This window comes from Capra hircus, chromosome 3 (assembly GCF_001704415.2).
Source record: "Capra hircus breed San Clemente chromosome 3, ASM170441v1, whole genome shotgun sequence".
Taxonomy (NCBI): Eukaryota; Metazoa; Chordata; class Mammalia; order Artiodactyla; family Bovidae; genus Capra; species Capra hircus.
The window spans coordinates 104542382-104564743 of record NC_030810.1 but is presented as its reverse complement, the minus strand read 5'-3'; the positions used below and the strand labels follow the sequence as shown (position 1 = coordinate 104564743).

The following is a 22362-nucleotide window of genomic DNA, read 5'->3' as shown; positions in this document are numbered from 1 at the left end:
GGGGCAAGAGGGTGAGGGTATGATCCCTGGTTGGAGAATTAAGACCCCACAAACCTCAGAGCACAGCCAAAAAAAAGAGAAAGAAAAAAATGTTTTTATTAAGGAATAAATAAGTGCTAAGGAAACCCAGAGGAGGGGATGGGTGCGTCCACCTAGGGAAGCCCTGAAGTCTTCCCCCAGGAAGGGGCATTGAGCCAAGCCTACAAGGAGTCATAGGAAATGGAGAGAAGGTAAAGGTAAGGGGTAGGAGTGAGTGCAGAGGGCATTCCAGGCAGACAGGATCAAGGGGACCCCATCCTTGACTTCCCCTCCACCAGGAGAGGATCTCCTACCTCTACAATGTCCTTCTGAGCCGCCGAACAAAGCTGCTGGCTGCCTTGTACCGATCAGTGAGGAGACGGGCAGCTGACCACGGCCACATGAGCGTCCTCCAGGTGCTGGCTGGACGGTAAGCCCATAGTCTTTCCTTATAGGGAGTGGAGTGAGAGGGAGTAGAAAAAGAGCCAGAGGTCAGAATGGATCACTGTCTTTCCTAGGTGTCCAGAGATTTGGTTGAAGAGGGTGCTCATTCATGAATGGATTGAGGATGACACTCTGTAGGGGTGGGGAGTCAAAGGAGGAGGAGGACAGGAAGAAGGGAGGTTCTTGCTATAGTCAGAGGGATGGAGGTTAGACTGTAGGGAGACCTACCTTTGATTTGGAGGGTGATACTGGAGAGGATGAGGGTTAATTAGGCGGGCTGGCCTGGCCTGCTTTTTAAAAAATTAATTTAAAAAGTGTAATATAGCTGATTTACAATTATGCGTTAATTTCTGCTGTATTATAGCAAAGTCATACAGCCATCCACACATATACACTCTTTATAAAAAAAAATATTCTTGTTATGGTTTATCACAGAATCTAGAATAAGTTTCCCTGTGTTATACAGTAGGACTTTGTTATTTACCATGCTATATCTACTAGTTTGCATCTGCTGACCCCAAACGCCCACTCCATCTCTCCCTTCCCCCTCCCCATGCAACCACAAGCCTGTTCCTCCATGTCTGGGAGTCTGTTCTCCACGTCTGTGAGTCTGTTCTCCACGTCTGTGAGTCTGCTCTCCATGTCTGTGAGTCTGCTCTCCATGTCTGGGAGTCTGTTCTCCATGTCTGTGAGTCTGTTCTCCACGTCTGTGAGTCTGTTTCTCCACATCTGTGAGTCTATTCCTCCTCGTCTGTGAGTCCGTTCCTCCATGTCTGTGAGACCTTTTCCACATGTCTGTGAGTCTCTTCTTCCACGTCTGTGAGTCCATTCCTCCATGTCTGTGAGTCTGTTATCCATGTCTGTGAGTCCATTTCCACATGTCTGTGAGTCTGTTATCCATGTCTGTGAGTCTGTTCCTCCACGTCTGTGAGTCTGTTCCTCCACGTCTGTGAGTCTGTTCTCCACGTCTGTGAGTCTGTTCTCCACGTCTGTGAGTCTGTTCTCCACGTCTGTGAGTCTGTTCTCCACGTCTGTGAGTCTGTTTCCACGTCTGTGAGTCTGTTTCTCCATGTCTGTGAGTCTGTTTCCACATGTCTGTGAGTCTGTTCTCCACGTCTGTGAGTCTGTTCCTCCACGTCTGTGAGTCTGTTTCCACATGTCTGTGAGTCTGTTCTCCACGTCTGTGAGTCTGTTCCTCCACGTCTGTGAGTCTGTTCCTCCACGTCTGTGAGTCCGTTCCTCCATGTCTGTGAGTCTGTTTCTCCATGTCTGTGAGTCTGTTCCTCCATGTCTGTAAGTCTGTTCTCCATGTCTGTGAGTCTGTTTCCACATGTCTGTGAGTCTGTTCTCCACGTCTGTGAGTCCGTTCCTCCATGTCTGTGAGTCTGTTTCCACATGTCTGTGAGTCTCTTCCTCCATGTCTGTGAGTCTGTTCTCCATGTCTGTGAGTCTGTTCCTCCACGTCTGTGAGTCTGTTTCTCCACGTCTGTGAGTCTGTTCTCCATGTCTGTGAGTCTGTTTCCACATGTCTGTGAGTCTCTTCCTCCACGTCTGTGAGTCCGTTCCTCCATGTCTGTGAGTCTGTTTCCACATGTCTGTGAGTCTCTTCCTCCACGTCTGTGAGTCCGTTCCTCCATGTCTGTGAGTCTGTTTCCACATGTCTGTGAGTCTCTTCCTCCACGTCTGTGAGTCCGTTCCTCCATGTCTGTGATTCTGTTTCCACATGTCTGTGAGTCCTTTCCTCCATGTCTGTGAGTCTGTTCCTCCATGTCTGCGATTCTGTTCTTCATGTCTGCGAGTCTGTTCTTCATGTCTGTGAGTCCATTTCGACATGTCTGTGAGTCTGTTATCCATGTCTGTGAGTCCATTTCTCCATGTCTGCGAGTCTGTTTCATAAAAGTTCCTCTGTGTCATATTTTAGATTCCACAAATAAGCGTTATCGTATAGTACTTGTCTTTCTGTTTCCGACTTCATTCGGTATGAGATCTCCCGGTGCACCCATGTTGTTGCAGATGGCACTATCTCGCTCTTTTCCTGGCTGAGCAGTACTCCACAGGATATATGGGCCACATCTTTTTTATCTGTCCATCTGTCCATAGATAGTTAGGTGGCTTCCGCGTCTTGGCTGTTGTGAATAGTGCAGCTTTGAGGAGAGGGGTGCATGTACCTTTTTGAATTATTTTTTTGTCCAGATATATTGAGCTGACCTACTTAGTGTCTGGGACCCCTCTCCTCAGGTGTTCCTGCCTGGTTCCATTTATCAGCCACTTCAGCCAGCATCAGACCTACTGCCTGGGCTGTGGGCAGCTGCAGGACGAGGGGGACACAGAGAATTCGGTGGCTTGCAGTACCCCAGGCTGCAGAGGTGAGAGTTCTGAGGAGGATGCCTCTCTGCTGGGACTCTCACCATTTGTATATGACAGTCAGCTTTTATGGACTTCTGTACCTCACCTTTTGTACCCCTCCCTTCATTATGACGCATGTCCTCTTTTACACAGAACCCTCAGGTAGCTCATTTTCTCTGTGTGCCTTAATCCTCCAGTGCAAGTAGAATTCCTATGCAAGTGGTATTGCAGCAGTTCCCCAGAGTGCATGGTTTGATGAATGGTCTCCCCCTTGGGTGGAGCTGGGGAGGCAAGGGCTGAAAGCTCGGGAGCACAGTGCCGGGGTGAGGGTGGGGGAACAAGTTCAATTCCGTCCCTCCTGGCCTCCTCCAGGTCTCTTCTGTCTCACCTGCTTCCGTCTCCTGGGCAACACCTGCTCCGTGTGTGCGTCTCCCCTCTCCTGCCAGGAGGAGCTGGATCTAGAGCTGTGAGTCTCAGGCAACATGGGGTGGCTGGAGACTGTGGGGGCAGTAGGAGCGGCCACCCCTCTGCAGGACCTCTGTGGGCTACTGAGATGGGAGGCTTCTCCAGGGACTCCAGTGATGAGGAGGGCCCCCGCCTATGGCTGGCTGCCGCCCACCAAAAGGGTCCTGAGCAGGAGGCGCTACTGCGGCAGCAGCTCCAGGAAGCGCTGGGCAGGACCCTCTCATCGGATTCCATGTCGGAATCCAGGTGAGTGGAAGACTTCAGGCGTGGGGACTGGGAGGCCTAAGCATGTTCGGTCACATTTATCAAGGGTTTCTTGGCTGCCTGGCCCTCTGCTAGAGCTGGAGAGATAAAAGGGGTAGTGGGGAGGGGGGTTTGCCCCATGCCTGCTGTGTCAGCACCCCTGCCCTGGGGTGAGTGGGGGAGAGCGACATCAAGTAGATAAGTGACAATGTAGAGAGCACCCCAAATGAGGAGTGAAACAGGCTCTGGGAAGCACAGAGGACAGAACACCCGGTTTGGGATGGAGGTATATTAATGAAAGCTTCACGAAAGAAGTCAAAAAAATAGGTGGGCTTGATTTTCACTCACAGAGAGCCAAGTATATCAAATGCTGTGAGATTATCAAGTAGGATGAAGCCTGGAAGCCAGAGGGTTTGTCAGGCTAAGGAGTGCAAGAGGACATTCCAGGGGGAGGCTTGTGTGAGTCTGGAGAATATGGGACACTTAGAGGTGAGGGGAGGGTCAGGGAGGGGTGTATTTGTGGCTGGGTGGAGACAGCAGAGCATACTGGGAGATGAGGTTGCCCATCAAGGCAGGGAGAGGTGGGAGAGGGCCTCAGTTTACCATCTGAAGATCCTCAGTCAGAAAGTGATGTATTTGTCTTTTGGGACAATAAGCTAAGAAGGCAGAGTGGAGGCAGGGTGGGAGCAGGGAGACCAGAGAGGAGGCTGTCTTAGCTCAGGAAAAGTTGGTGACAGCCTCAGGACTGAGGTGCTGAGAATGACAGGGAGCTTGTGTTTGGAACTGGGTGGTGTTAGGGCAAGAGGAGAAACAGGTTCTGCAGAAACAATGGCCCAGTTCTAGACCTTTCTGGTATCTGTAGGGAATCCACTGGGAATGCCCAGGGGACAGTTAGAAAAGGGCAGGGCTCTGGGCCAGAGGTATCTTTTGGGGGGTTGTTGACTTGGAGACTGTGAGAGAAATGAGCTGGATCACCCTGGTGGAGGGCAGGGCAGCAGAGGAGGAGGCAGGGACATGACCCTGAGGGGCTCCATCACAAACCAAGGAGGGGAGAGACTCAAGAACAGAGAGCCAAGCGGATCCGGTGTTGTGAGATGATCAGGTAGGATGAAGCCTAAAGACTGGTCATTGAATTTGGTGGTCGAGAGATCCTTGGAGTGGCTTGTGGGACTATTTCTCATGGTGTGGGGAAGGCCAAAACCAGTCCTCGTGGGTTGAGGGGGTGACTGGTAGAGAAGACTCAGAAATGGGGTACATGGCTCTGTCACTGTTGCAAGTTTGGAAATTATTATTAATATTTTTAACGTCACTGCTGTAGTTTAAAAAAGGAAGCTTGATGGTAAAGAGGAGAGAGTTAGCTTCATAGAACAATAGAGTAGCTTGAAGGGAACCTAAAAGATTTTTCTTTATCCAAGAAAAAGCTTTTTCTTTACCCAAGTATGGGGAGATTTGAGGATTTCAGAGATGAAAAAAGTGTTGAAGAGTGAGAGATGCCGGAGAGATGGGATCTAGGGCCAGGTGAACAGGGTGGCCTCAAATAGGACCGGGCTCGCCCGAGGCAGGAGGGGAGAGGGCATGTTCCTCCCAGCAGAGCTGAGCCTGCTCCAGTCTGATGGCCTTGCTTTTCTCAGGGTGAGGGGGTGGGGTTGGGGACTGGGGGTGGGGATAGGAGGCATGCACACCTGCTGAAACAGTAAAGAATGGGGTTGGGAGTGGAATAAAGGTTTCAAGGAGTGGGTGGTGGAGGTTGAAATGCCTGCCTTGGGGAGTGTGCAAAGGAGCCAACTGGGGAGGTTAAGAGATTTCCAGGGAGCGTTAAAGGCTCAGATGAAGTTGAAAATCATCACGTGTAATGACAGACTCCAGCGTGCTTGGTTACGTGGTTTTCTCAAGCAAATGTGGTAGCCATGAATGGGCTTCCAGGGTTGAAGGCTTTTTCTGGGCAGGTCAGGAGATGATGGGGTGAGAATTGGGGTGCTTTAGTCAGAGTATCTAAGATGACTGGGGAAGAGAAAGGGGTTGAGATCCCAGGGGGCAGTCCAAGGTCTATGTGTTGCTGGGGTATTAAAGCAGAGGCCAGGAGGGATGCAGACAATGGGCCAGGCCCAGGAAGAATCCGGGGGATAAATCCAGAGAGTAGCCAAGATTGAGGGTGATGTCCGAGTAGGAGCGGAGAGGAAGGTCATTATGGCCAAGGAGGCTGAGGATTGGAAAGCCAGTGTGTTGGAAGAGCCTGCCCACCAGCGAGAAGGCAGCTGGGCCACAAGAGCAGCTCAAGTCTGGTACCAGCACCCTGGATGGGTATGGCAGGATGTTGGCAGGGCCTGGGGAGATAGGCACAGCCCAGGAGTGTAGCTTCCATGGGAGCCAGGGGCTTTGCAATACGCCACAGGCATGCCAAGTCTGAGAAAGACAAGCAACCTCCACTTGGGAGGACTGAAGAGAAAACTGTCCAGTGGTCACATTCCAGTGTGAATGGGGCACCAGAAGTTAGTAATGAATTCAGAGGTTGAAGGGGAAGGAAAGTTTTATTTTGAGTGGTTCCAGAGGGCTCAAGGAAGTTAAAAGCTGGGCAGCCAGGGAGGTACCCTACAGCCTTGAGTGAGTATTATTTCCGAGGTCACTACTGGTTCTGCCCTTGCAAAGCACATGACCTTGGGCACATCATTGCCCACTCATCTCTCAGCCTTAAGTCAGACGATATCTACAGACACACGCTGGCTTGCTTTGGAGGGGCCTGTGAGAGCCGCAGTGGCTGGAAGACAACAGGAGCCAAATCTGAATAGACAGGGCAGGTGCAGGAGGAAGGAAGTCACCTGTGAAAACAGAATCCTGGTGACTGGGCCACCCTCTTCCTCTCCTCACTAGTGACCTGGATGAAGAAAAGGGGCCTCAGGAGAGAAGGCACAGGTAGCCACCACCACTTGAGGCCCTGTCTGTCAGCAGCCCCCTCAGCCCCGCTAACTGCCTCAGAAATCCTCTGCCCTCAAAGCAGTCCCATCTCTCATTTCCCCTCTCCTCCCCATCCCGCCCACATACCTCCAAAATAAAGAAATCAAAGTTGGACACAAGCATGAATCTTAAATTATTATTATTTCTTCCTGTCGCTTACACCCGAGGTGGGGGGCAAGGGAAGGGGAGGGCACAGGAGAGGGGGGACCGCCTCCCCCCTTAAGGCACTGAGTGGAGAAGCCGCAAGGGGGGGGGAGGCCACACTGTCCTCACTCCCCGGGGCTGGGCCCCCCATCACCTGAAATGCAAAGAGGAGGCCCAGAGCAACCTGGCCTCCCTCTACCCCAATATATTACATCATCACTTTTTAAATAGAGACAAGGACTGGTCCCGCTACCCCCTCCCTGTGACCCCCCCCACTATTGGGGGTACCTGGGCAGCTGTGCAAATGGGCATGGGGGTGCATGGGAGGGAGGGAGAGCACCGGGCCCCTGAACCTGCCCCTTTTAAGGAGGGGGGGGCCGCCAGGCCAGGGAGGGGAAATAGTGCAAGGCAGAGCCCAGGCCCGAGCGGGGTCCAGCACCCAGCGAGGAGGCAGGGGAGATACCCCCACCCCCAGCAGAATTGGGTAGTTAAAAATCTGAAACTAGATTTCAACAAGACCAACAGAAAAGGCTATGTACAGAACGGGGGGTGGATTCAATCCTAAGGGAAGAGTGAGGGAATTACTCTCCCCACCCCAACAGGGAGCCCTGGCAGGCAAGGGTCTAAGGGTAGGACTCCTTTCCCACAGGGCCGCAGCCCACTTTCCCTGGGGGCGCGGGGGGCAGTTCCGCGCCCCGGCCTTGGCAAGGGGGCGCAGCTCACCCGCTGGGGTGGTGGAGGTGGAGAAGGCGGCTCCCTGGCAGTGGCCGCCAGGGGCGCTCGCACGCGCAGGGCACAGCCGCCAGATGGCGCCGGCCAGCCCGTTCTCCGCCAGGCTCCCCGCCAGCCCCTCACCCGGTCCCACACCCAGCACCGCGCCAGCCCGGGGGCGGCGTGAGTCAGGGGCGGCAGCAGTGGTGGTGGCGGCGGCTCGCACCTGGGCGGGGAGGAGGTGGGGAGGAGGAGAAGAGGGTAGGACACCGCCCGGCCCGCCCTGCCCTCTGGCCCCGGGGAGGGAGCGGCGGGAACAAGACATTCCCTGCCCGGGGACGCGGGAGGGGAGGGCCGGGGAGGAGAACCGGCAGCGGCTCCCCTGGCTGGGCGGGGCCCTCCCGCTGCCCCCAGGGGCGGGCGAGCCAATCAGGCCACCCCGCCCCCTTCTCCAGGACCCCATGACTCAGCGCTGGGAGAAGGGCGGAGGGGGACTGGGATGGCTCCTTCCTTACAGGCCCAGTCCCCGTCTTCCAAGCTTTTACCTTGCTTTCCCCCACCTACCCATCCTTTGCCGCCCCCCTCTGCGTAATTCACTGCCAGGAAAAGGGAACAGAAACCAGGAAGGAGGGGTCTCGAAAGGGAGGGGTAGTCCTTCACCCCCTAACACAGCCAAAACCCCAAGGGGCATGGGGGTGGGGCAAGGCTTTGGTCCCAAGCCCCCCACCCCCTAGAAACCCGCATAGCCGAAGAGGGACCCCACAAATCAGAAATACATTATTGCTTCTACTCCCCAGGAGCAGCTGGGGACAGGGACCCCACCTTTACAATGGAGCTGTAAATATATACATAATATCATATGTATCACTCCGTGGGAGAGCACCCCAATCTGGGGAGACTCTGCCCCAAAACCTTCTCGGCTTGGAACTGGAATGAGGGCTCTGAGGGAAGGAGCCTATTTCCGATGCCAGGGAGACTCAGGGCCTGACCCCCAGCGCCGTCTCTGCTGTGTACACTCCCACTGCTTGGCATGGGCCTCCCCGGTCCCCGTGCTGCTCCAGCTCGGCCACTCGCCCCTCTTTAAGAGGTGTCCATGGCACCTTCAGCCTGAGGTGTGGCGGGTGCCCCCTCCTCCTCCTCGTCATCAGGGGGCCCTGGGGTGGAGTCTGGGGGCCCGGTAGGGGCGGACGTCTCCCAGAATCGAGCCAGAGACAGGCGGAAGGTGTCCAAGTGACCGTTGGAGAGGTCGAGGCCAGCAGGGGACGAGGCGGCGGCGGAGGGCGGGGGGTAGTGAGGGGGCGCATCGTCCTTGCGGCGCCGCCGGGTGCGCACCTCCAGGCAGTTCTGGCCCTTGAGGTGGCGCTGCAGGTGGTCCTCCTTGGCGAAAGCCTTGTGGCACAGGTGGCACTCGTAGGGCCGGTCCCCTGTGTGCAGGTGCATGTGGTTCTTGAGGTCGTAGCTGTGCAGGAAGCGGGCTGGGCAGTGTGAGCACGAGTAGGGGCGCTCTCCGGTGTGCTTCCGCATGTGGATCTTCAGCTTGTCGTTCCTGGTGCGGCAGGGAGAGGGCGAAGGGAGCCGTCACAGGGGGTCCCTGGGTCGCCGGCCCCGCCCCCTAGCACTGTTCCCCTATTTCTGCTCAGGGAGACCCTTGCTGACTTAGCCCCAGGTTAACCACCTGCCTCCAGCACAGTCAGATCTTTAAGGCCCCAGACCCACCTTCCTTGACTTTCTTTCTCCTGGTCTCTCGCCTCAGCCTGGGGACCACCCCACAGTCCCTCCAGGATCTTCTCCCTCCACACCCCCCACATGGAAAGGGTCTCACAATCCCTTTCTCCCTTGCGCCACCCCCCACGCCCTACATGGCCCCTGCTGGGCCTCTTCCCCCGCTGGTGCTCACCGGGTGAATCGGACACCGCAGACTTCACAGGCGAAGGGCTTCTCACCCGTATGGGTCCTCATGTGGCGTGGCAGTTTGCCCGCCCCGTGGATGATCTTGTGGCAGACTGGGCACTCCTGGGGCATCTGGGAGCGGCGTTTGCGCACTAGCTTGTCCTGGCTGTCCAGGCCTGGAGGCAGGGTGTCCTGGTGCAGGGAGCTGAGGTAGGCCATCAGGTCGGGATCGATGGCATCCTCGTCTGAGCCCAGCTCCTCTGGGGACAGCGGGGGCCCACCGCCCTGTGCCAGCCCGTAGGGAGGGGGGTACACCAGCTCCTCCTCTTCTTCCTCACCCTCGCAGGCCTCGTAGCTCAGGGGCCCCTCGGGGGGTGAGGCAGCCCCTGTGGGAGGGCTGTAGCTGTCTCCCAGCCCGCTGCCCACTCTGCTCGCCTCCTCCTCCTCCTCGTAGGTGAAGGGATGGGTGGGCACTGTGGGCACCTCAGGCACCAGGTGGTTGGCCCGGGCCCCCTTGGTCTGCAGGAAAGCTTTGCGGGGCTTGCGGCTGCGGCGGGCAACAGGCCGAGGAGGCGGTGGTGGTGGCGGCGGTGGGAGGGGTGCCTGTGGAGGGCTGTCGTCACCGTTGGGGACTCCTGAAGCTGAAGCACTGGCTGTACAGGCGAAGGCTTCCAGGTACTGCCGCGCGCGCTCACAGTCGTCCTCGTCCGGGCTGGGCGCCTCTAGTCCGCTGCCCTGCAGGATCTCCATGCAGGCCGCGATGACACAGGGGATCTCCAGCAGCCTTGCGGCCTGCAGTACGGCTGGCATGTTGGCGCTGCTGGTGGTCAGGGTGGCTGTGTAGGCAAACTCGAGCAGGGCACCCAGTGCCTCCGGCCCCACGAAGTCCAACTCGCACACGCCGGCCCCTGCACCCCCAGCAGCTGTCCCACCGCCCCCAGCACCCGAGAGCGCACCACCACCACCCTCGGTGAAGAGCTTCTTGAAGTAGTGGCTGCAGGCAGCCAGCACAGCCCGGTGGGTGCGGTACTCCAGGCCCTGCGTCCGGATGGTGAGGTCACAGAGGTGGCCCAGCTGGCGCTGCTCATTGAGGCAGCTCAGGAGCTCACTGCTGTGGTCTGGGAATGGAATCCCGATCAGGTCATCCTCAGGGCTCCCCATCTTCTCCTGTGGAGTGAAGGAGAAGGGGAGGTTAGGAGCGCTCAGCCCTGCCAGGGCGCCCAGAGACGGAACACCAGCCCTGGCCATGAACACAGGCCCTTCAAGTGCTTTATACCCATTTCATCTTCCATGACCTTCTAAAGTAACAATTATCCATTTCACAGGCAGGAACCTGAGGCGCAGACATGTGAAGTGACTTTCTATGCTAAGTGCGGAACAGGTTCAAAGCCAGGCTGCGGCCGAGCCCTGTTCCTAACCACTGTGCAATGTTCTGCCTCAGTGAGTGCAAGAGCTCTGCCTTTCTGGCCTTTCCTAGAGACCCATCTGCTTCACCTGCCCCGTTCCCATCCCTTTGGAAGAAGCACTGGTCTGGGAGAAAGGATGCCTGTGTTCTGGTTCAGGCTTCATGAAGAACTGGCTGAAGGACTCTGGGTGCCTCTTGCAGCCAGCCTCAGGCATCTGAAAAGTGGGGTGACAAGTCTCTGTGATGGAACCTCCTCTCACCCCAGAGAGAGGCCAATGAGAGAGTTCAGATTCACTTTGGGCCAAGGTCTGTTCAAGGCAAGGTCAGGTGCTTTAGCTCACATTATCTCCCTAAAGCGTTTGGTGCACTATAAAAACACTGCAAACCTGGGAGGTGGCTCCCCAGGACCCCACCTTCTTTCCCACCCACTAAAAGTTCATCTCCCCTTCTAGGTCTCCCCCTTGTAGAGGCCAAAAGGGAAACACAGCTCCCAGCATACCTCCCCCCACATCCTCCCCTCCCCCATGGGGCCAAGGAGCAGCCACCCTTTGCTGGGGTGTCGCTGGCGCTGGCGCTGGCGCGGGTGCTTCCTGCCCCGCACCGATAAGCATCGTCCCCACCCCTCCCCCCTGCCAATAGGCCAAGTTCCAGCCCTACCCCTCCTCCACCGGGCTGCCACTGCCAGCTCTCCCTCTCCATTCCTGGCCAGTCAGGAGAGCCCCCCTCTCCGGAAGACCTTCTTCCACCCTCTGTGCTAGCCTTTCCAAGGCACAGCCACAGAAGGCACAGCACTTCAGCAGTCCCAAGGCTGGTGGAGGGAGGCAGCTAGCAGAGTGAGTCTGGCCTGGAAGTGAGGAGATCAGCTTCTAATCCTGGCTCTGCTACTATCTTGCTGAATGACCTTGGCCAAGTCATTTCTCTCTGTGCTTCTGTCTCCTCATGGTACACAAGGAGCGGGTGGGGATGAAAGCCGCTCAGCCCTTCCACCCTGACGTTTGGTGGTCTGGAGCAACTGGAGACAGAGTTGAGGCCTGGAAAGAGCTGGGCTCTGGAGTCATCCAGGCTTGAGTTTGAATCCTCACTCTGCGGCTGATTAGCTCTGTGATCCTTAAACAAGTTGTTTAATCTCTGAACCTTCTTTTCTATAAACATCCCATGTCTATAACATGGGATAACTCCACCTGATTCCTAGGGCTGTGGTGAAGGTTAAATGAGCCCGTGGGGGGCACAACGCCTAACACATAGTAGGGGCTCAATAAAAGTTCTGGCCTTGGGAGGGAGAAACCAAGCCTCACCCGGAGGCAGACTGCGCTATACAGATGGTCTCTGCTGGGAGAAAGGTTTGTCTCCCTCCGTCAAATCACCCAGGGGGAGTCTGGTAACTACTAGCTACATGACCCTGAACTAGTCACTTTCTTTCCCATTTCCTCATCTGCAAAATTAAAGGCTGACCAGATGATCCATAGGGCAAGTCTCACTGACAGTTTGCCAGTCTTCTCTGCCACTCCCACCGACTGCTCAGTCTCGGCCACTGATGGGGAAGGGTTTTGAGGGGGCTGGAGGAGTCAAGGGCTACAGGTTTCCTTCTGAGGACACAAGAACTGCATCGTCTCCGCCTGCCTCCCCGTCTTCCCTATAGCATCCGGATGCCTGCGTGGAAGCCTTGAGTGAGCAGCACCCATGTGCTGGCTCATAAGCCACAGTCAGGCACCCTCAGATAGCCCACCCCTTCCCACCTCAAGTCCACAAATCACTTCTCTCCCTGAGGGCCAAGCAGTCTGGGAGCACTCCCAGTTTCCTTGGGTTTTCCCACCTGTACTTTACAAATAGTACAAGTGGCAAATGGCCCCAGGACTTAGGAACAAACAAAACCAGGTGGGCAGCAGCAGTGGCCACTCAAGTAGCAGTGGGCACCCTCCTGAGCCCAAAGTGAATCCTGTCCCTCCTGAGGGGGATGGGTGGGGCTGTCCTCCCTGTCCATTGGCCCGGAGCTGTGCACCCGCAGGCACGTGGCTCACCCTGTCCCTCTCCCTTCTTCCCTCCCACCCCACCCATTCCCGCTGCTTAAGCCCGCCTCCCTTCTCCCACCCCAGGGCCATCTCTGTGGCAACTTGGTGTGGCGGGGTTGCTGATTGGCTGACCCTGCTGTCAGGTCACAGGCTCAGGCTGGTTCACGATGCAGATCACACGGGGCTTGGGCAAGGGTAGGTGTTTAACCCCTAGGGCCTAACTCCAAAGCCAACGGCCACGCGGTAGCAATGAAGGGAGAGAGAGGCAGAGGACCCATCTGGGAAGGGGAGGTGTTCCTATGGGTCTCTAGCTTCTGGGAAACTCCCCTAGCCCTTTCTCAGGGCTCTGGCACCCATGCTGACTTAGGTGCCACCTGGAGCTAGGCTGGTGCCAACCAGGCCAAGGGGGCACTTCAGGCCCCATCATCTGGGAGGGATTGATGGGGAGGAACTCGCCCCTTCTTTCTGCCAGGGTGGGGCACTGATGCCAGGGTGCCCACCCCAACTTGGGCACCCTTCCCACCTCTATATCCCAGAGGGCCCAGCCCCCCGACGCCCGTGAGGACGGCCCATCCCCACCCTGCCTGGCATGCCCCCTCTTGCTAAGACCTTGTGGGCATGGGCGTGTGTGGTGGTTGGTGGGGGGGCAGCTGTGCCAGGGAGCCAGGCAAGGTCTGTTTGCCTGGTAGGGGGAAGAACTGGGGGCCCCGCCCCATCTCTCCCCCCTTTCCCGTCACCCCCCCAGGCTCCCCTCACTGTCAGGCCTGCTAGACCGGCCAAGCCGGTGGGCAGCTCTCTTGAAACTGGGCCCTGAGTCAAGCTTGCCCCATCTTTGGTTGGGGGAAGACTTTGGGGATAGAACAGTATGGGAGGGGGCAAAGGTGGGAGCCCCTATCACCTACCCCTCAGTGCCCAAAGGCACCTCCCAAGGTGTGTCCACCACCAAGAAACCAAAAGGTAGAGGGCACTGGCCCTGGCACGGGAAGGAAAAGGAGGCTGAAAGTCTTTCCAGGTGCTGACCTCAGGCAGTGTCCAGTGAAGGGCTGGGGGAATACCAGGGCCAACACCGCCGGCTTGAGCCAGCTGAAGAGCTGGGATACGAGGCCCTGAATGGGGCAGCTGAGTAAAGCTGGCCCCCCTTCCCCACACCCTGGGGATTAGGGGAGTGAGGCTTAGTGTGGGGGGCAGCAGGCGGAAACAGGATTAGTGGCGGAGAAAATAGATATGGGCCTGAGACTCAGGCATACAGAGCACCCCCTCCTTAGGCTCAGAGGCCCCCACCTCCGGGCTCTGCCAGAGAGCCCGAGAGGGACCTGGCCAGCTTCTCCAGGTGTAGCAGCTTGGGGTGAGGATGAGGGCCAGGCTGTGATGCCTCCTGCCAGGGTGATGGAGAGGCCTGACGCTCTTCCCACCTTGGCTGGCCACCCTTCCCCCTTACTTCTTTCTCCTTTCTCCCCCCGCCAACCCCCACCCCAACTCCAGCCTCAGGTTCTCTTCCTGTTTTTTTGGAGCGAAGTTTGCACGAAGCCAGAGCTTTGGCCTGTGGCTGGACCAAGGGCGGGGGTGGGGAAATAGGACAGCCAGTCCAAAGTCCTCAGGGACCCAGGAATCCTAGCTCCCCAGCTTCTTCCACCCTTTCTTAGGGCCTCTGGGGCCCAGGGCTGAAGCCATCTGGACTGCCCAGTTGGAAAGGCGGGGTGAGAGGTGGAGGTGAATCCCCTGGAGGACTGGAAGGGCTTTGAAGGAGAGGCCCTCAGCCCAGGATGCCCCAGACATGCATGGAGCCTTTCGCTCCCCACCCAGCCCCTCCAAGCTAGTACATGCCTTCCCCATCCCCCATATGTCGCTTCCCCCTCCTAACCTCACCACCCCAGCACTCACACTTCCTGGGGGCCGAGGCGGGGAAGAGAGACCGCAAGCCACGAAGGGGGAAGGAGGCAAGGGGAGTTGGCTGCTTCCCGGTGCTGTGGGGGTTAAGCCTCTCCTCCCTCAAAATCCCCAATTCCTGGTGCTTCAGCGTTTGACAGGAGGGAGACCTCAGTGTTCCCCCACACTTTCTTTCCATGACACCCGCCCTAGTCCACAGCCTCTGAGATCGCATCAGGGGAAATCTGAGGGAGATAAAAGATGGCGGGGAAAGGAATGGGGCAACTCTGTCTTCCCTAGTCTTCCCCTCTTTTCCTTTGGGGACGCCTGCCCTCAGCCCCTCTCCACTCTTGGCCCCTTGCCTTGGCCTCTTTCTGTCTCCTTCCTGCCTTCTCGGACCCTTGTCTCCTCTCTCCGCGGCTCATCCTTTGCTTTCCTCCCTTCAGCCCTTGCAAGGCTCCTGCTTCCTCTCTCTCTACTAAGTCCTTAAGTCCCTAGGTCTCCAAGGAACCATCCCTACCTCTCCTTTCTTTTGGCTTTTGGTTCTCTCGTTCAGGCCTCTCCCACTTCCTCCATTTCACCCTACTCCAAGCATCTCTTCTCTTCTCCCCAGGCCGATGGTTGGATGCGGGTGGAGAGGGGCAGAGGAATTAAATTAAGAAATCGGGCCTGCCCTCCAAGGCCTGGTCTTGCCATGAGATGGTTGCATTTAGGCACCCATGACCCCATTCTGGATGAAGCACAGGACCAAAATCAGGGGGAACAGTTGGCGAAGATGGGTGGGGGGGTGTACAGTGAGAGCGGATGTGGGGTAGGGTTGGGGGACAGCCTAGGCCTCTCTGCCCGTCAGAGTTTCCAGCCCTGGAGCAGCTGGAGTTTCCCCAGAGGCTGCCCACCCGAGGCCAGGCAACCATGCGCCTGGACAGACCCTGGCCATCAGCGCTCCCAGCAGGGGTCTGCCGGAGCAGCGCCAGATCCCCTGAGGGCCTGAGGAGACCTACAAGGTGCCAGGGTCTGCCCTGTGCCCACCCCCTCCCCCCTAGCCTAGCGTCCCGGCTGCGTAACCGAGCTGGCTGGTAACCCCACACCCGCCAAGCCGCCGGCAGAAACCTGAGCCCCCCAGCCCCAGAGGACACCCCAGCCCAATCCCCGGAGCCCGGCTCCCTGCCAGCCTGTCCAACCTCCTGTCCTGGCCCAGCAGCCCCTCGGCTCCCGTAGGCCCCTTCTTCTGCTCTCCTGCCCTCCTACGTCCCTCGGACACAGAGGTTCTCCCACACTCCAGCCCCTCAGCCCCTCAGTTCCCTAAACCACCCCCTGTGAAAATTTGGACACCCTCTTCCTAGCCTGTTTTTCAGTCCCTCTCTGACCCTTGGCCAATTCTAGGCCTCCGAGCCTCCCCTGGGGCCTGATCTCCCAAGCCAGAGCGGGGCCTACTCACCTGAACGCTGAGGGGCCTTGCCGGCAACTCCTCCTGGCCCCTGGGGGGAACAGGTTGGGAGGGGTGGGGGAGGGCCTGGCTGGGGGGCAGGCAGGGTGGCTGTTCCCCGCTCCAGCTCCCTCCTTCAAAGGGGCCGCCCACGACTTGGCCCAGCCCCTCCCCCCTACAGCCTTAACCCTCTGGGTGCTGCCCCCCCTCCCCCCAGATGGAGGGAGGGGTTACCAGAGGCCTGGCAGCGTGGGAGAGGGCCTAGAGTCTCTGCCTGTGGTGCCCGAAGCCCCAGCTATACCCACCCCCGCCTGTCCTGACTCAGTCCTAAAAGGGGAAAAAGGTGAGCGGTAGGAAAGGTAGGAGCTGGGACAGTCCAGGAGGACAGAGGTGAGGAGGAGCAATGGGAGAGGCTGCTGGAGGTGGGACCAGGAGAAGGAAGAAGGGAGGGGAGGGGACAGGAGGCAGCAGTGGCCAGAGAGGGAGGAGGGGAAGCCTGGACAGTCAGTGCCAGGGGTGACAGGTGCCCAGGTCCCAGCCCCTCAGGGCATGTGGACTAACAGGGGACCACAGGGAGGCCCTTCAGACCCCCAGTGGGGCCCTCAGCACCCTTGGGAGCTGGCCGAATTTTCCCCACCCCGTACTGGGCTGGGGCCCTCAGGGGCTGGGCAAGGCAGCACCCCGCCCTCCCCATGCCTCACCCCAAACCCACTCACATACCACAGTTCCTTGCCCGGGCGCCAGCCCCTGCCAACCAGGCCAGGGGGCAGCACTTGTGCCAGCCCCCAGTGGCCAGGGGGATCAGGGGGATAGAGGTGGCCTGAGGTGGGGTGGACAGATGGGGGGAGCTGTGGGCACTGAAAGAGGAAGGAGCCGAGAGGGGGCATCTGCTGGGAAGCGCCTAGCCCCACCCCTTGCGTAAGCTGCTGCCACCCTGGCCGGTTGGGTGGGACCCGCCTGGGCCTGAGGGGCAACTCAGGAGGGCTCTGAGCCCAGAGGAGGGTGGGCCACAAAGTTCCACTTAAACAACTCTGGGGGTCTCTTATTCCTGTAACGAGGCGGGCCCTAGGTCCCCCAGCCACTAGGCCATCCCATGTCCTGCTGGGCTGGGAGGGGGCGCCACAGAAATGCCCCCTAAAATATCCCCTCCCCTTTCCCCCCAACAGCTGCTGGCTCAATGCCGCTGGCCTGCTGCCCCTCACCAGCTCCCGGCCCGGTTGGCACCTACCCACCAGGATGCTGGCAGTCCTGCCCTCCTCTCCCTCCTACCCCCCTGGCTCCCAGCGCCCCATGCCAACTGTGGGCCTGGGGTGGGGGAGGGTCACCCCTGTGCCTTGGTGCCAGCTAGGCAGGCCCAGGCCCCTAGGTCCTCCAGATAAGGCCCAAGACCCTGTTCTCAAGCCATCTCCTCAAGAGGCAGTACACAGTTTAGGGCCTATACAAAGAGAGTCCAAGGGGGCTATGGACAGCTTGATGAACAGTTATTGAAGGTTCTACTCCCCAAGATGGGGGCCAGTGTCTCTCTGCTGCCAGGTGCTGGCCTCCCGGCAACCCCCTGCCCAAGCATTTGCTTGGGCACCAGAGTCCCTGCAATTCCTGATCACCCTAGTGCCCGCAGCCTGCCAGGGAGTGGGGTGGGGCTGCTCTCTGCCCTTTGATCCCTGTAAAGGGAGGGAACCAGCCTAGAGGGCACGGGGCAGGGAGGGAGTTCATGGGGCCCCTCCATTCCACCCCTGCCAGGGGCAGCAGGGCAGGGTGTGGGCATCTCTTGGGTGGAGCCCTAAGGTGAGAATGGGTAGCATGTCTCAGCTGGGGGTGGGGTGGATGACAATCATGGATACATGGTGTCCTGGGGGAACAAGGTGATGAGGACAAGCTGGGGGGATCCATCGGGTCCCCAGGTTCCAAGTCATCCCAGTCCACTTTTAGTCCCATCCAGAAAAATTCCAACTTAACCAAACTGAGAGATCAAGAAGGACTACAACTCCCAGTATGCACCACAATTGCTTTGCATGTACCTTGGGAGTTGTAGTTCCCTTGAGAAGCTCTGTGCTCTTGCCTTCCCCAGAGCCTCACTGCTGATGGGGTGGGGAAAGCAGAGCAGGGGATGGGAGGTGGTCATGAATCTCCAGGGGGACTGTGTTTAGAAGAGGTAAAAGGCAGGAGGTCTATGATTGGGGGAGAGGACCCCTGCTCCCAGGCAAAGCGGGAGGAAAGGAGGAAGGAAGGAGGAGAGGATGTCTGTTGAAAGGGGCATATGGGTGGGGAGGAGCTGGGGGGGGGGCGGTGGAAACAGGAAGGAAACTGAAGCCAGAGACATGAGGTCGAAAGTAAGGGCCTGGTGGAGCCCCACTCCGAGGCCGGCAGGGACTGGGAAGGCATTTCCCCCTGCCGGGCCTCGGGACCATTCTGGTGGCCTAGGGAGGCCTAAGAGGAATTAGTGATGTCAAGTGAAAAGTCAGTTGGCATGTTTGTGGGGGGTCACTGGCTCCATTTACCTGCCACCAGCCCTCTTTTGTCTGGGGCACCGTCAGCCCCTGGATCTGGCACGAGTATTTCTGGCTGGAGAGCTCTGAAAGCTGACTCGGCTCTGTGATGCTAGCAAGCAGAGGAAGGGGTTGGGGAAGATTAGGGCTAGGCCTGATGAGTAGTATGGTGGAGAGAGATATATATAGGGTTAGACCCAGGGGTGAGGTCAAGAAATTCTGCTGGTAAATGTGGATTCTACCCTCTAGGGCTGAGGCCATGGCAACTGGGAGGCCTCAGTGAAGAGAGGGCTAAGATGCCAAGGAAGGCCACTAGCCTCCCACCCGCTCCAGGCTGTGGGACAGAATGAAGAGGGAACCATTTTCTGGTGTCCCTGTGGAATTTGCTAAAGGTAGCTTTTCCCCTTGTGTCCCATTGCCTGTGAACATTAAAGGTGGCAACTCAGGGGACCAGAGGGTAGCTGGGTGCCTTTACTTAGTGGGGGTGGAAGTCAGAAGTGGGCAGAGGCTCTGCTTCCAGGCCACTTTCTGTAGGCTCCCCAATGTTCTGGGACAGATGTTTATAGGTCCCAGCCAAGACTCTTGCCAAGACCTGGGTCTGCCTGGGTGGGGGATCATTTCTGCCTCTCCAGGATCCGTGATGGTGGACAACAGTAGCTCTAACCCCTTCCCCCTAGTCCCCCAGGCCAGCCTTGGCGCCTGGCCGCCTGTGTGTTGGCAGGACCGGTGGTGGGGGGGGGGCGGCGAGGCAACTTCAAACTGTCCGGGCAAAACGTCAAGTTTACTCACGAGTTTACTCAGCAGAAGGAGGGGGAAGAGGCCAGGGCGGGCACACCCCATGCCAGGGTCCTATCCCTCTGCCTGTCCCCACCTTCCTCCCCCACACTCCTCTTCAGCCCTAGGCCAAAACAGGCATAGGCCCTAAGGCCTGGTAGCAGGGCAGTCTTAACTCTCTGAAGGTCAGGGAGCCAAGCAGGCTGGAGGCAGGAAGCCCCAAAGCAGTCCCAGAGGCTTCTATCAGAGGGCAGTGCCCTGCCTGGAGCCCAGTCACTACCCGTCTTGGGACCTCGGCTTTGGGCCAGAACTGGGTCTCTTAGCCACCAAGAAGGAGGCAGTACAGGCCAGGCCTCCTCTATCTGAGCAGTCCCCTGGGCAGTGACTTCTGACCCCAAATGCCCAGTCCTAGGCTGTGCCCCAGGCAGCATGATGCCATCTGGGCAGCCATAGGATCAGGGGCTGGTTCTCTCTGCCCTGGCTTGGGATGGGGGGCCAGCACCCTAGCTGACCTACTTCCCTTTCCTCCCCACCTGCTTTCATTCTCTGCTTCTCTCCCCCAGCCTTCACTGTCCCCACCCCAGAGGCGCTCCGCCCCCCATGCCCGCTGGGCCCCCCTCCCCCACCCTTCCCCAGGGTGCCAAGTGCAAGCACACAAAGGGCCCGATGGTGCATTGTTAGCCCAGCCCCCGCTGCCCGCCGCGCCCTCCCAGGGCAGGCACTAGGCCAAGGAGGAGCTGGGGGCCCTGGGTGCCAGGGGGCACCATGGGGAAGGGGAAAGAGGTCAGCACCTGTCTCCCAGTCACTGGGGTCCATGTCAGCCGGAGCTGAGCAGGGATGAGAGTGCCCCAGTGGAGCAGGCCTCTTTGACACCTGAGCCTAGTGGGCACTGCCTGCTTTCTTCCCCAGAGCCCCTTTTGGATGGTATTAACCCCTTCCTGACCCCTGTACTAAGGTTGAGGGGTGTGGTACCCAAGGGAGGGGACAGTGTCTGGGGGTGCCAGCAGGCTGCGTCGTGCCCACAGCAACCATGTAACAGAGGCACGCTGGGGGAGCCGGGGTCCCGGGGGCCAGGGACAGGCAGCACTGACAGAGATTTCTTCTTGTTTCATCAGCTGCTCCAGGGGGAGCCCCCTGCCCTTCTCCCCAGTCACCACCAAGGAGGAATACTAACTGCTACCCAAACTCAGTCACAAATATGTCCCTCTCCAGCCAGCACAATACTCCATATGCCCACTCTCTCTGCCCAACCTGATGCCCACTCCATGCCAGCTCTCCCAGCAGTGCCAGACGGGTACAGGGGTGACCAAACCAGTTGGTGTGTGTGGGGGGAGCAGGAGGCAACCCCATAATCCTCCAGTCCTCACCCCCCCCCCACACACATGCACCTTCAGGGAAGAGAGAGTTCCTATCCCAGTTTAACCCCTCACTGCCCAATCTGGCTCCCCCAGCGCCTTGATAAACTGTCTCCCTCCTCCAGGAATAAGTTGAGGGAAGCGGGAATAGCTGCGCTGACTCATTCTCATTCTCAGCTGCAGCTCGGGGTCTTCACTGCTTTCGGGTGGGGGTCAATTCAAGAACGCCTTCCACCTGGCCCGGAAGCCAGGACAGCCTGCTGGTCTCCCCCTCTCCCCAGCACCCACTTCCGGTGTCCCAAACTAGGTCAGCAGCGCTCGTTTCCTGTGGGTCAGCTAGCACCCGCGCCTCTGCCCCTCCCCTGCTCCGGACCCAGGCTCCCTGCCCCCCCCCCCAGGGCGCCCCGAGGTCTCACCACGTCTCAGCCGCCCTTTGATACGTGGGGGTTGTGCGGGGCGGGGGGCAGGGGACCCGCCCTCTCTCCAAACACCAGCAGGGCCGGGGCGCCTGGGCAGGCACGTGTCCGGGCACAACCCGCTGCCCACGCCGCCCCCCCACTCCCGGCCCCCCCCCCCGGCTCTGGCCGGGACACGTCGCTCTCTTACTTCGGGTGGGGTGGGAGGAGAGAGAGAAAACTGGAAATTGAAAGCAGCGCCCCCCACCCCTTTGAATGGCAACCCTCTGCCAGCCGCGCTCAGACTAGGTCCTACAACAACACAGTAGCGACCCCCACTCCGGGTAGGGGCAGGTGCGCCAGCGCCGGTGGGGGACGGACGGTAGGTAGGATTCTTCCTAGTCGCCCACACTCGCTCTTGGGTTCTGGGGGCAGGAGCTGGCTTTGAAAAGGTGGCGGCAGTACTGGAGCCCGAACGAAGAGAGTGGGATTGAGGGGCGGCGGAGAGAGGGGTCGTTCTGTATCGCTCGGAGGTCGTCGCTGAGCCCCACTACCGGCGAGAGAGCGCGGCTGTGGAAGCGCAAGAAACCAAATAGTCCAGCCGGTAACTTTCCCCCAAGCCGCGGCTCCTCCTGTGCTCCCCCCACCCCCCATGCAACTGGCCCGAGTCCAACCCACCGCGCCAGGGGGCGCGGAGGAGGTGGGGGGAGCGTTGTCCTAGTTAGAGTCCGTCAGCGTTTCCATTCCCTCAACTCGGTCGGGTCGGGGGTCTACCTCTAAAGTCACGAAGGAGACTAGGGGAGCGCTGGGCGCCGCCTCGCCCTCTCTCCATCCCGGAGCCGCCAGTCTGTCTGATCCCAGAAGTGCATAGAAAGTTTCTGGGGACCCTCCGCCCTGGGTTGGGGGAGGCTGTAGTTCCATCTCTACCTTTCCTCCCCGTTAAAATCAATTCCCAAGACCCGGAGTGTTGGGAAGGCACAGGAAAGGGGAGTGGTGGGAATCTGGTCTGCATGCGCGCGTGTGTGGGGGGGTCCCACTTACAGGACAGACGAAGGACACTGCAGTAATCTCGAGTATGGGGGACCCCTAGCCAGGAGGCAAAAGTGGGGTACACTCACCTCTCCGCCTTTGGGTCCGCTGGCTGGAGCTGCTGAGGCTCCGGGTGTGGGGAGAAGCGCGTCCCCCGCCAGGCCCGGGGGCTTGGGGCCCTGCTCCGGTCCTGGTCAGAAGGCCGCGGTCAGTGGCTCGCCGCTCTCTGCTGGGGGGCTCCTCCTCCGCAGCCCTCTGCCTCCTCCTGCCGCCCGCCCCCCCTCGGCCGCCGAGAACCGTACATTCACCTGGCTCCCACCCGCCCCCCCCCTCAGGGCCCGCCTCACCTGTCCTGCTGTCTCACCTGTCCTCCTGCTTGCTTTCCCCCCATCCCTCCCCTCCCT

General features: G+C 58.8%; 2 protein-coding genes across 5 annotated transcripts in view; one reads left to right on the top strand and one right to left on the bottom strand.

Moving 5' to 3' along the window:
* DCST2 (DC-STAMP domain containing 2) overlaps positions 1-7638 on the top strand; it is a 13714-nt gene extending 6076 nt beyond the window's left edge. The window contains exons 11-15 of the mRNA XM_018046213.1: positions 318-448; positions 2701-2828; positions 3181-3274; positions 3379-3519; positions 6385-7638. Of these exons, the coding sequence (XP_017901702.1) occupies positions 318-448; positions 2701-2828; positions 3181-3274; positions 3379-3519; positions 6385-6430 (540 nt within the window). The 3' untranslated portion in view covers positions 6431-7638. The remainder of the gene's footprint in view (positions 1-317; positions 449-2700; positions 2829-3180; positions 3275-3378; positions 3520-6384) is intronic.
* On the bottom strand, positions 6591-22362 carry ZBTB7B (zinc finger and BTB domain containing 7B). Of its 4 annotated transcripts, none has more exons than XM_018046214.1 (4): positions 22306-22362; positions 22048-22148; positions 9221-10380; positions 6591-8869 (listed from the first exon to the last, which is right to left on the bottom strand). In XM_018046214.1, exons 3-4 carry the CDS (start codon positions 10372-10374, stop codon positions 8404-8406), a joined length of 1620 nt encoding a protein of 539 aa, XP_017901703.1. In that variant the 5' UTR covers positions 10375-10380; positions 22048-22148; positions 22306-22362; the 3' UTR covers positions 6591-8403. The 4 variants fall into 4 exon arrangements, with proteins under 4 accessions (XP_017901703.1, XP_017901705.1, XP_017901706.1 ...); XM_018046216.1 differs by having other exon boundaries at positions 22323-22341; XM_018046217.1 differs by lacking the exon at positions 22048-22148 and having other exon boundaries at positions 22306-22327.

What these genes read in the sequence shown, in the direction of transcription:
- ZBTB7B (XM_018046214.1), bottom strand. Translation starts at nt 10,374, where the DNA reads ATGGGGAGCCCTGAGGATGACCTGATCGGGATTCCATTCCCAGACCAC. An exon ending in TGCGGTGTCCGATTCACCCG is followed by an intron (nt 8,870 to 9,220) that starts GTGAGCACCAGC and finishes CTGCCGCACCAG; the next exon opens with GAACGACAAGCTGAAGATCC.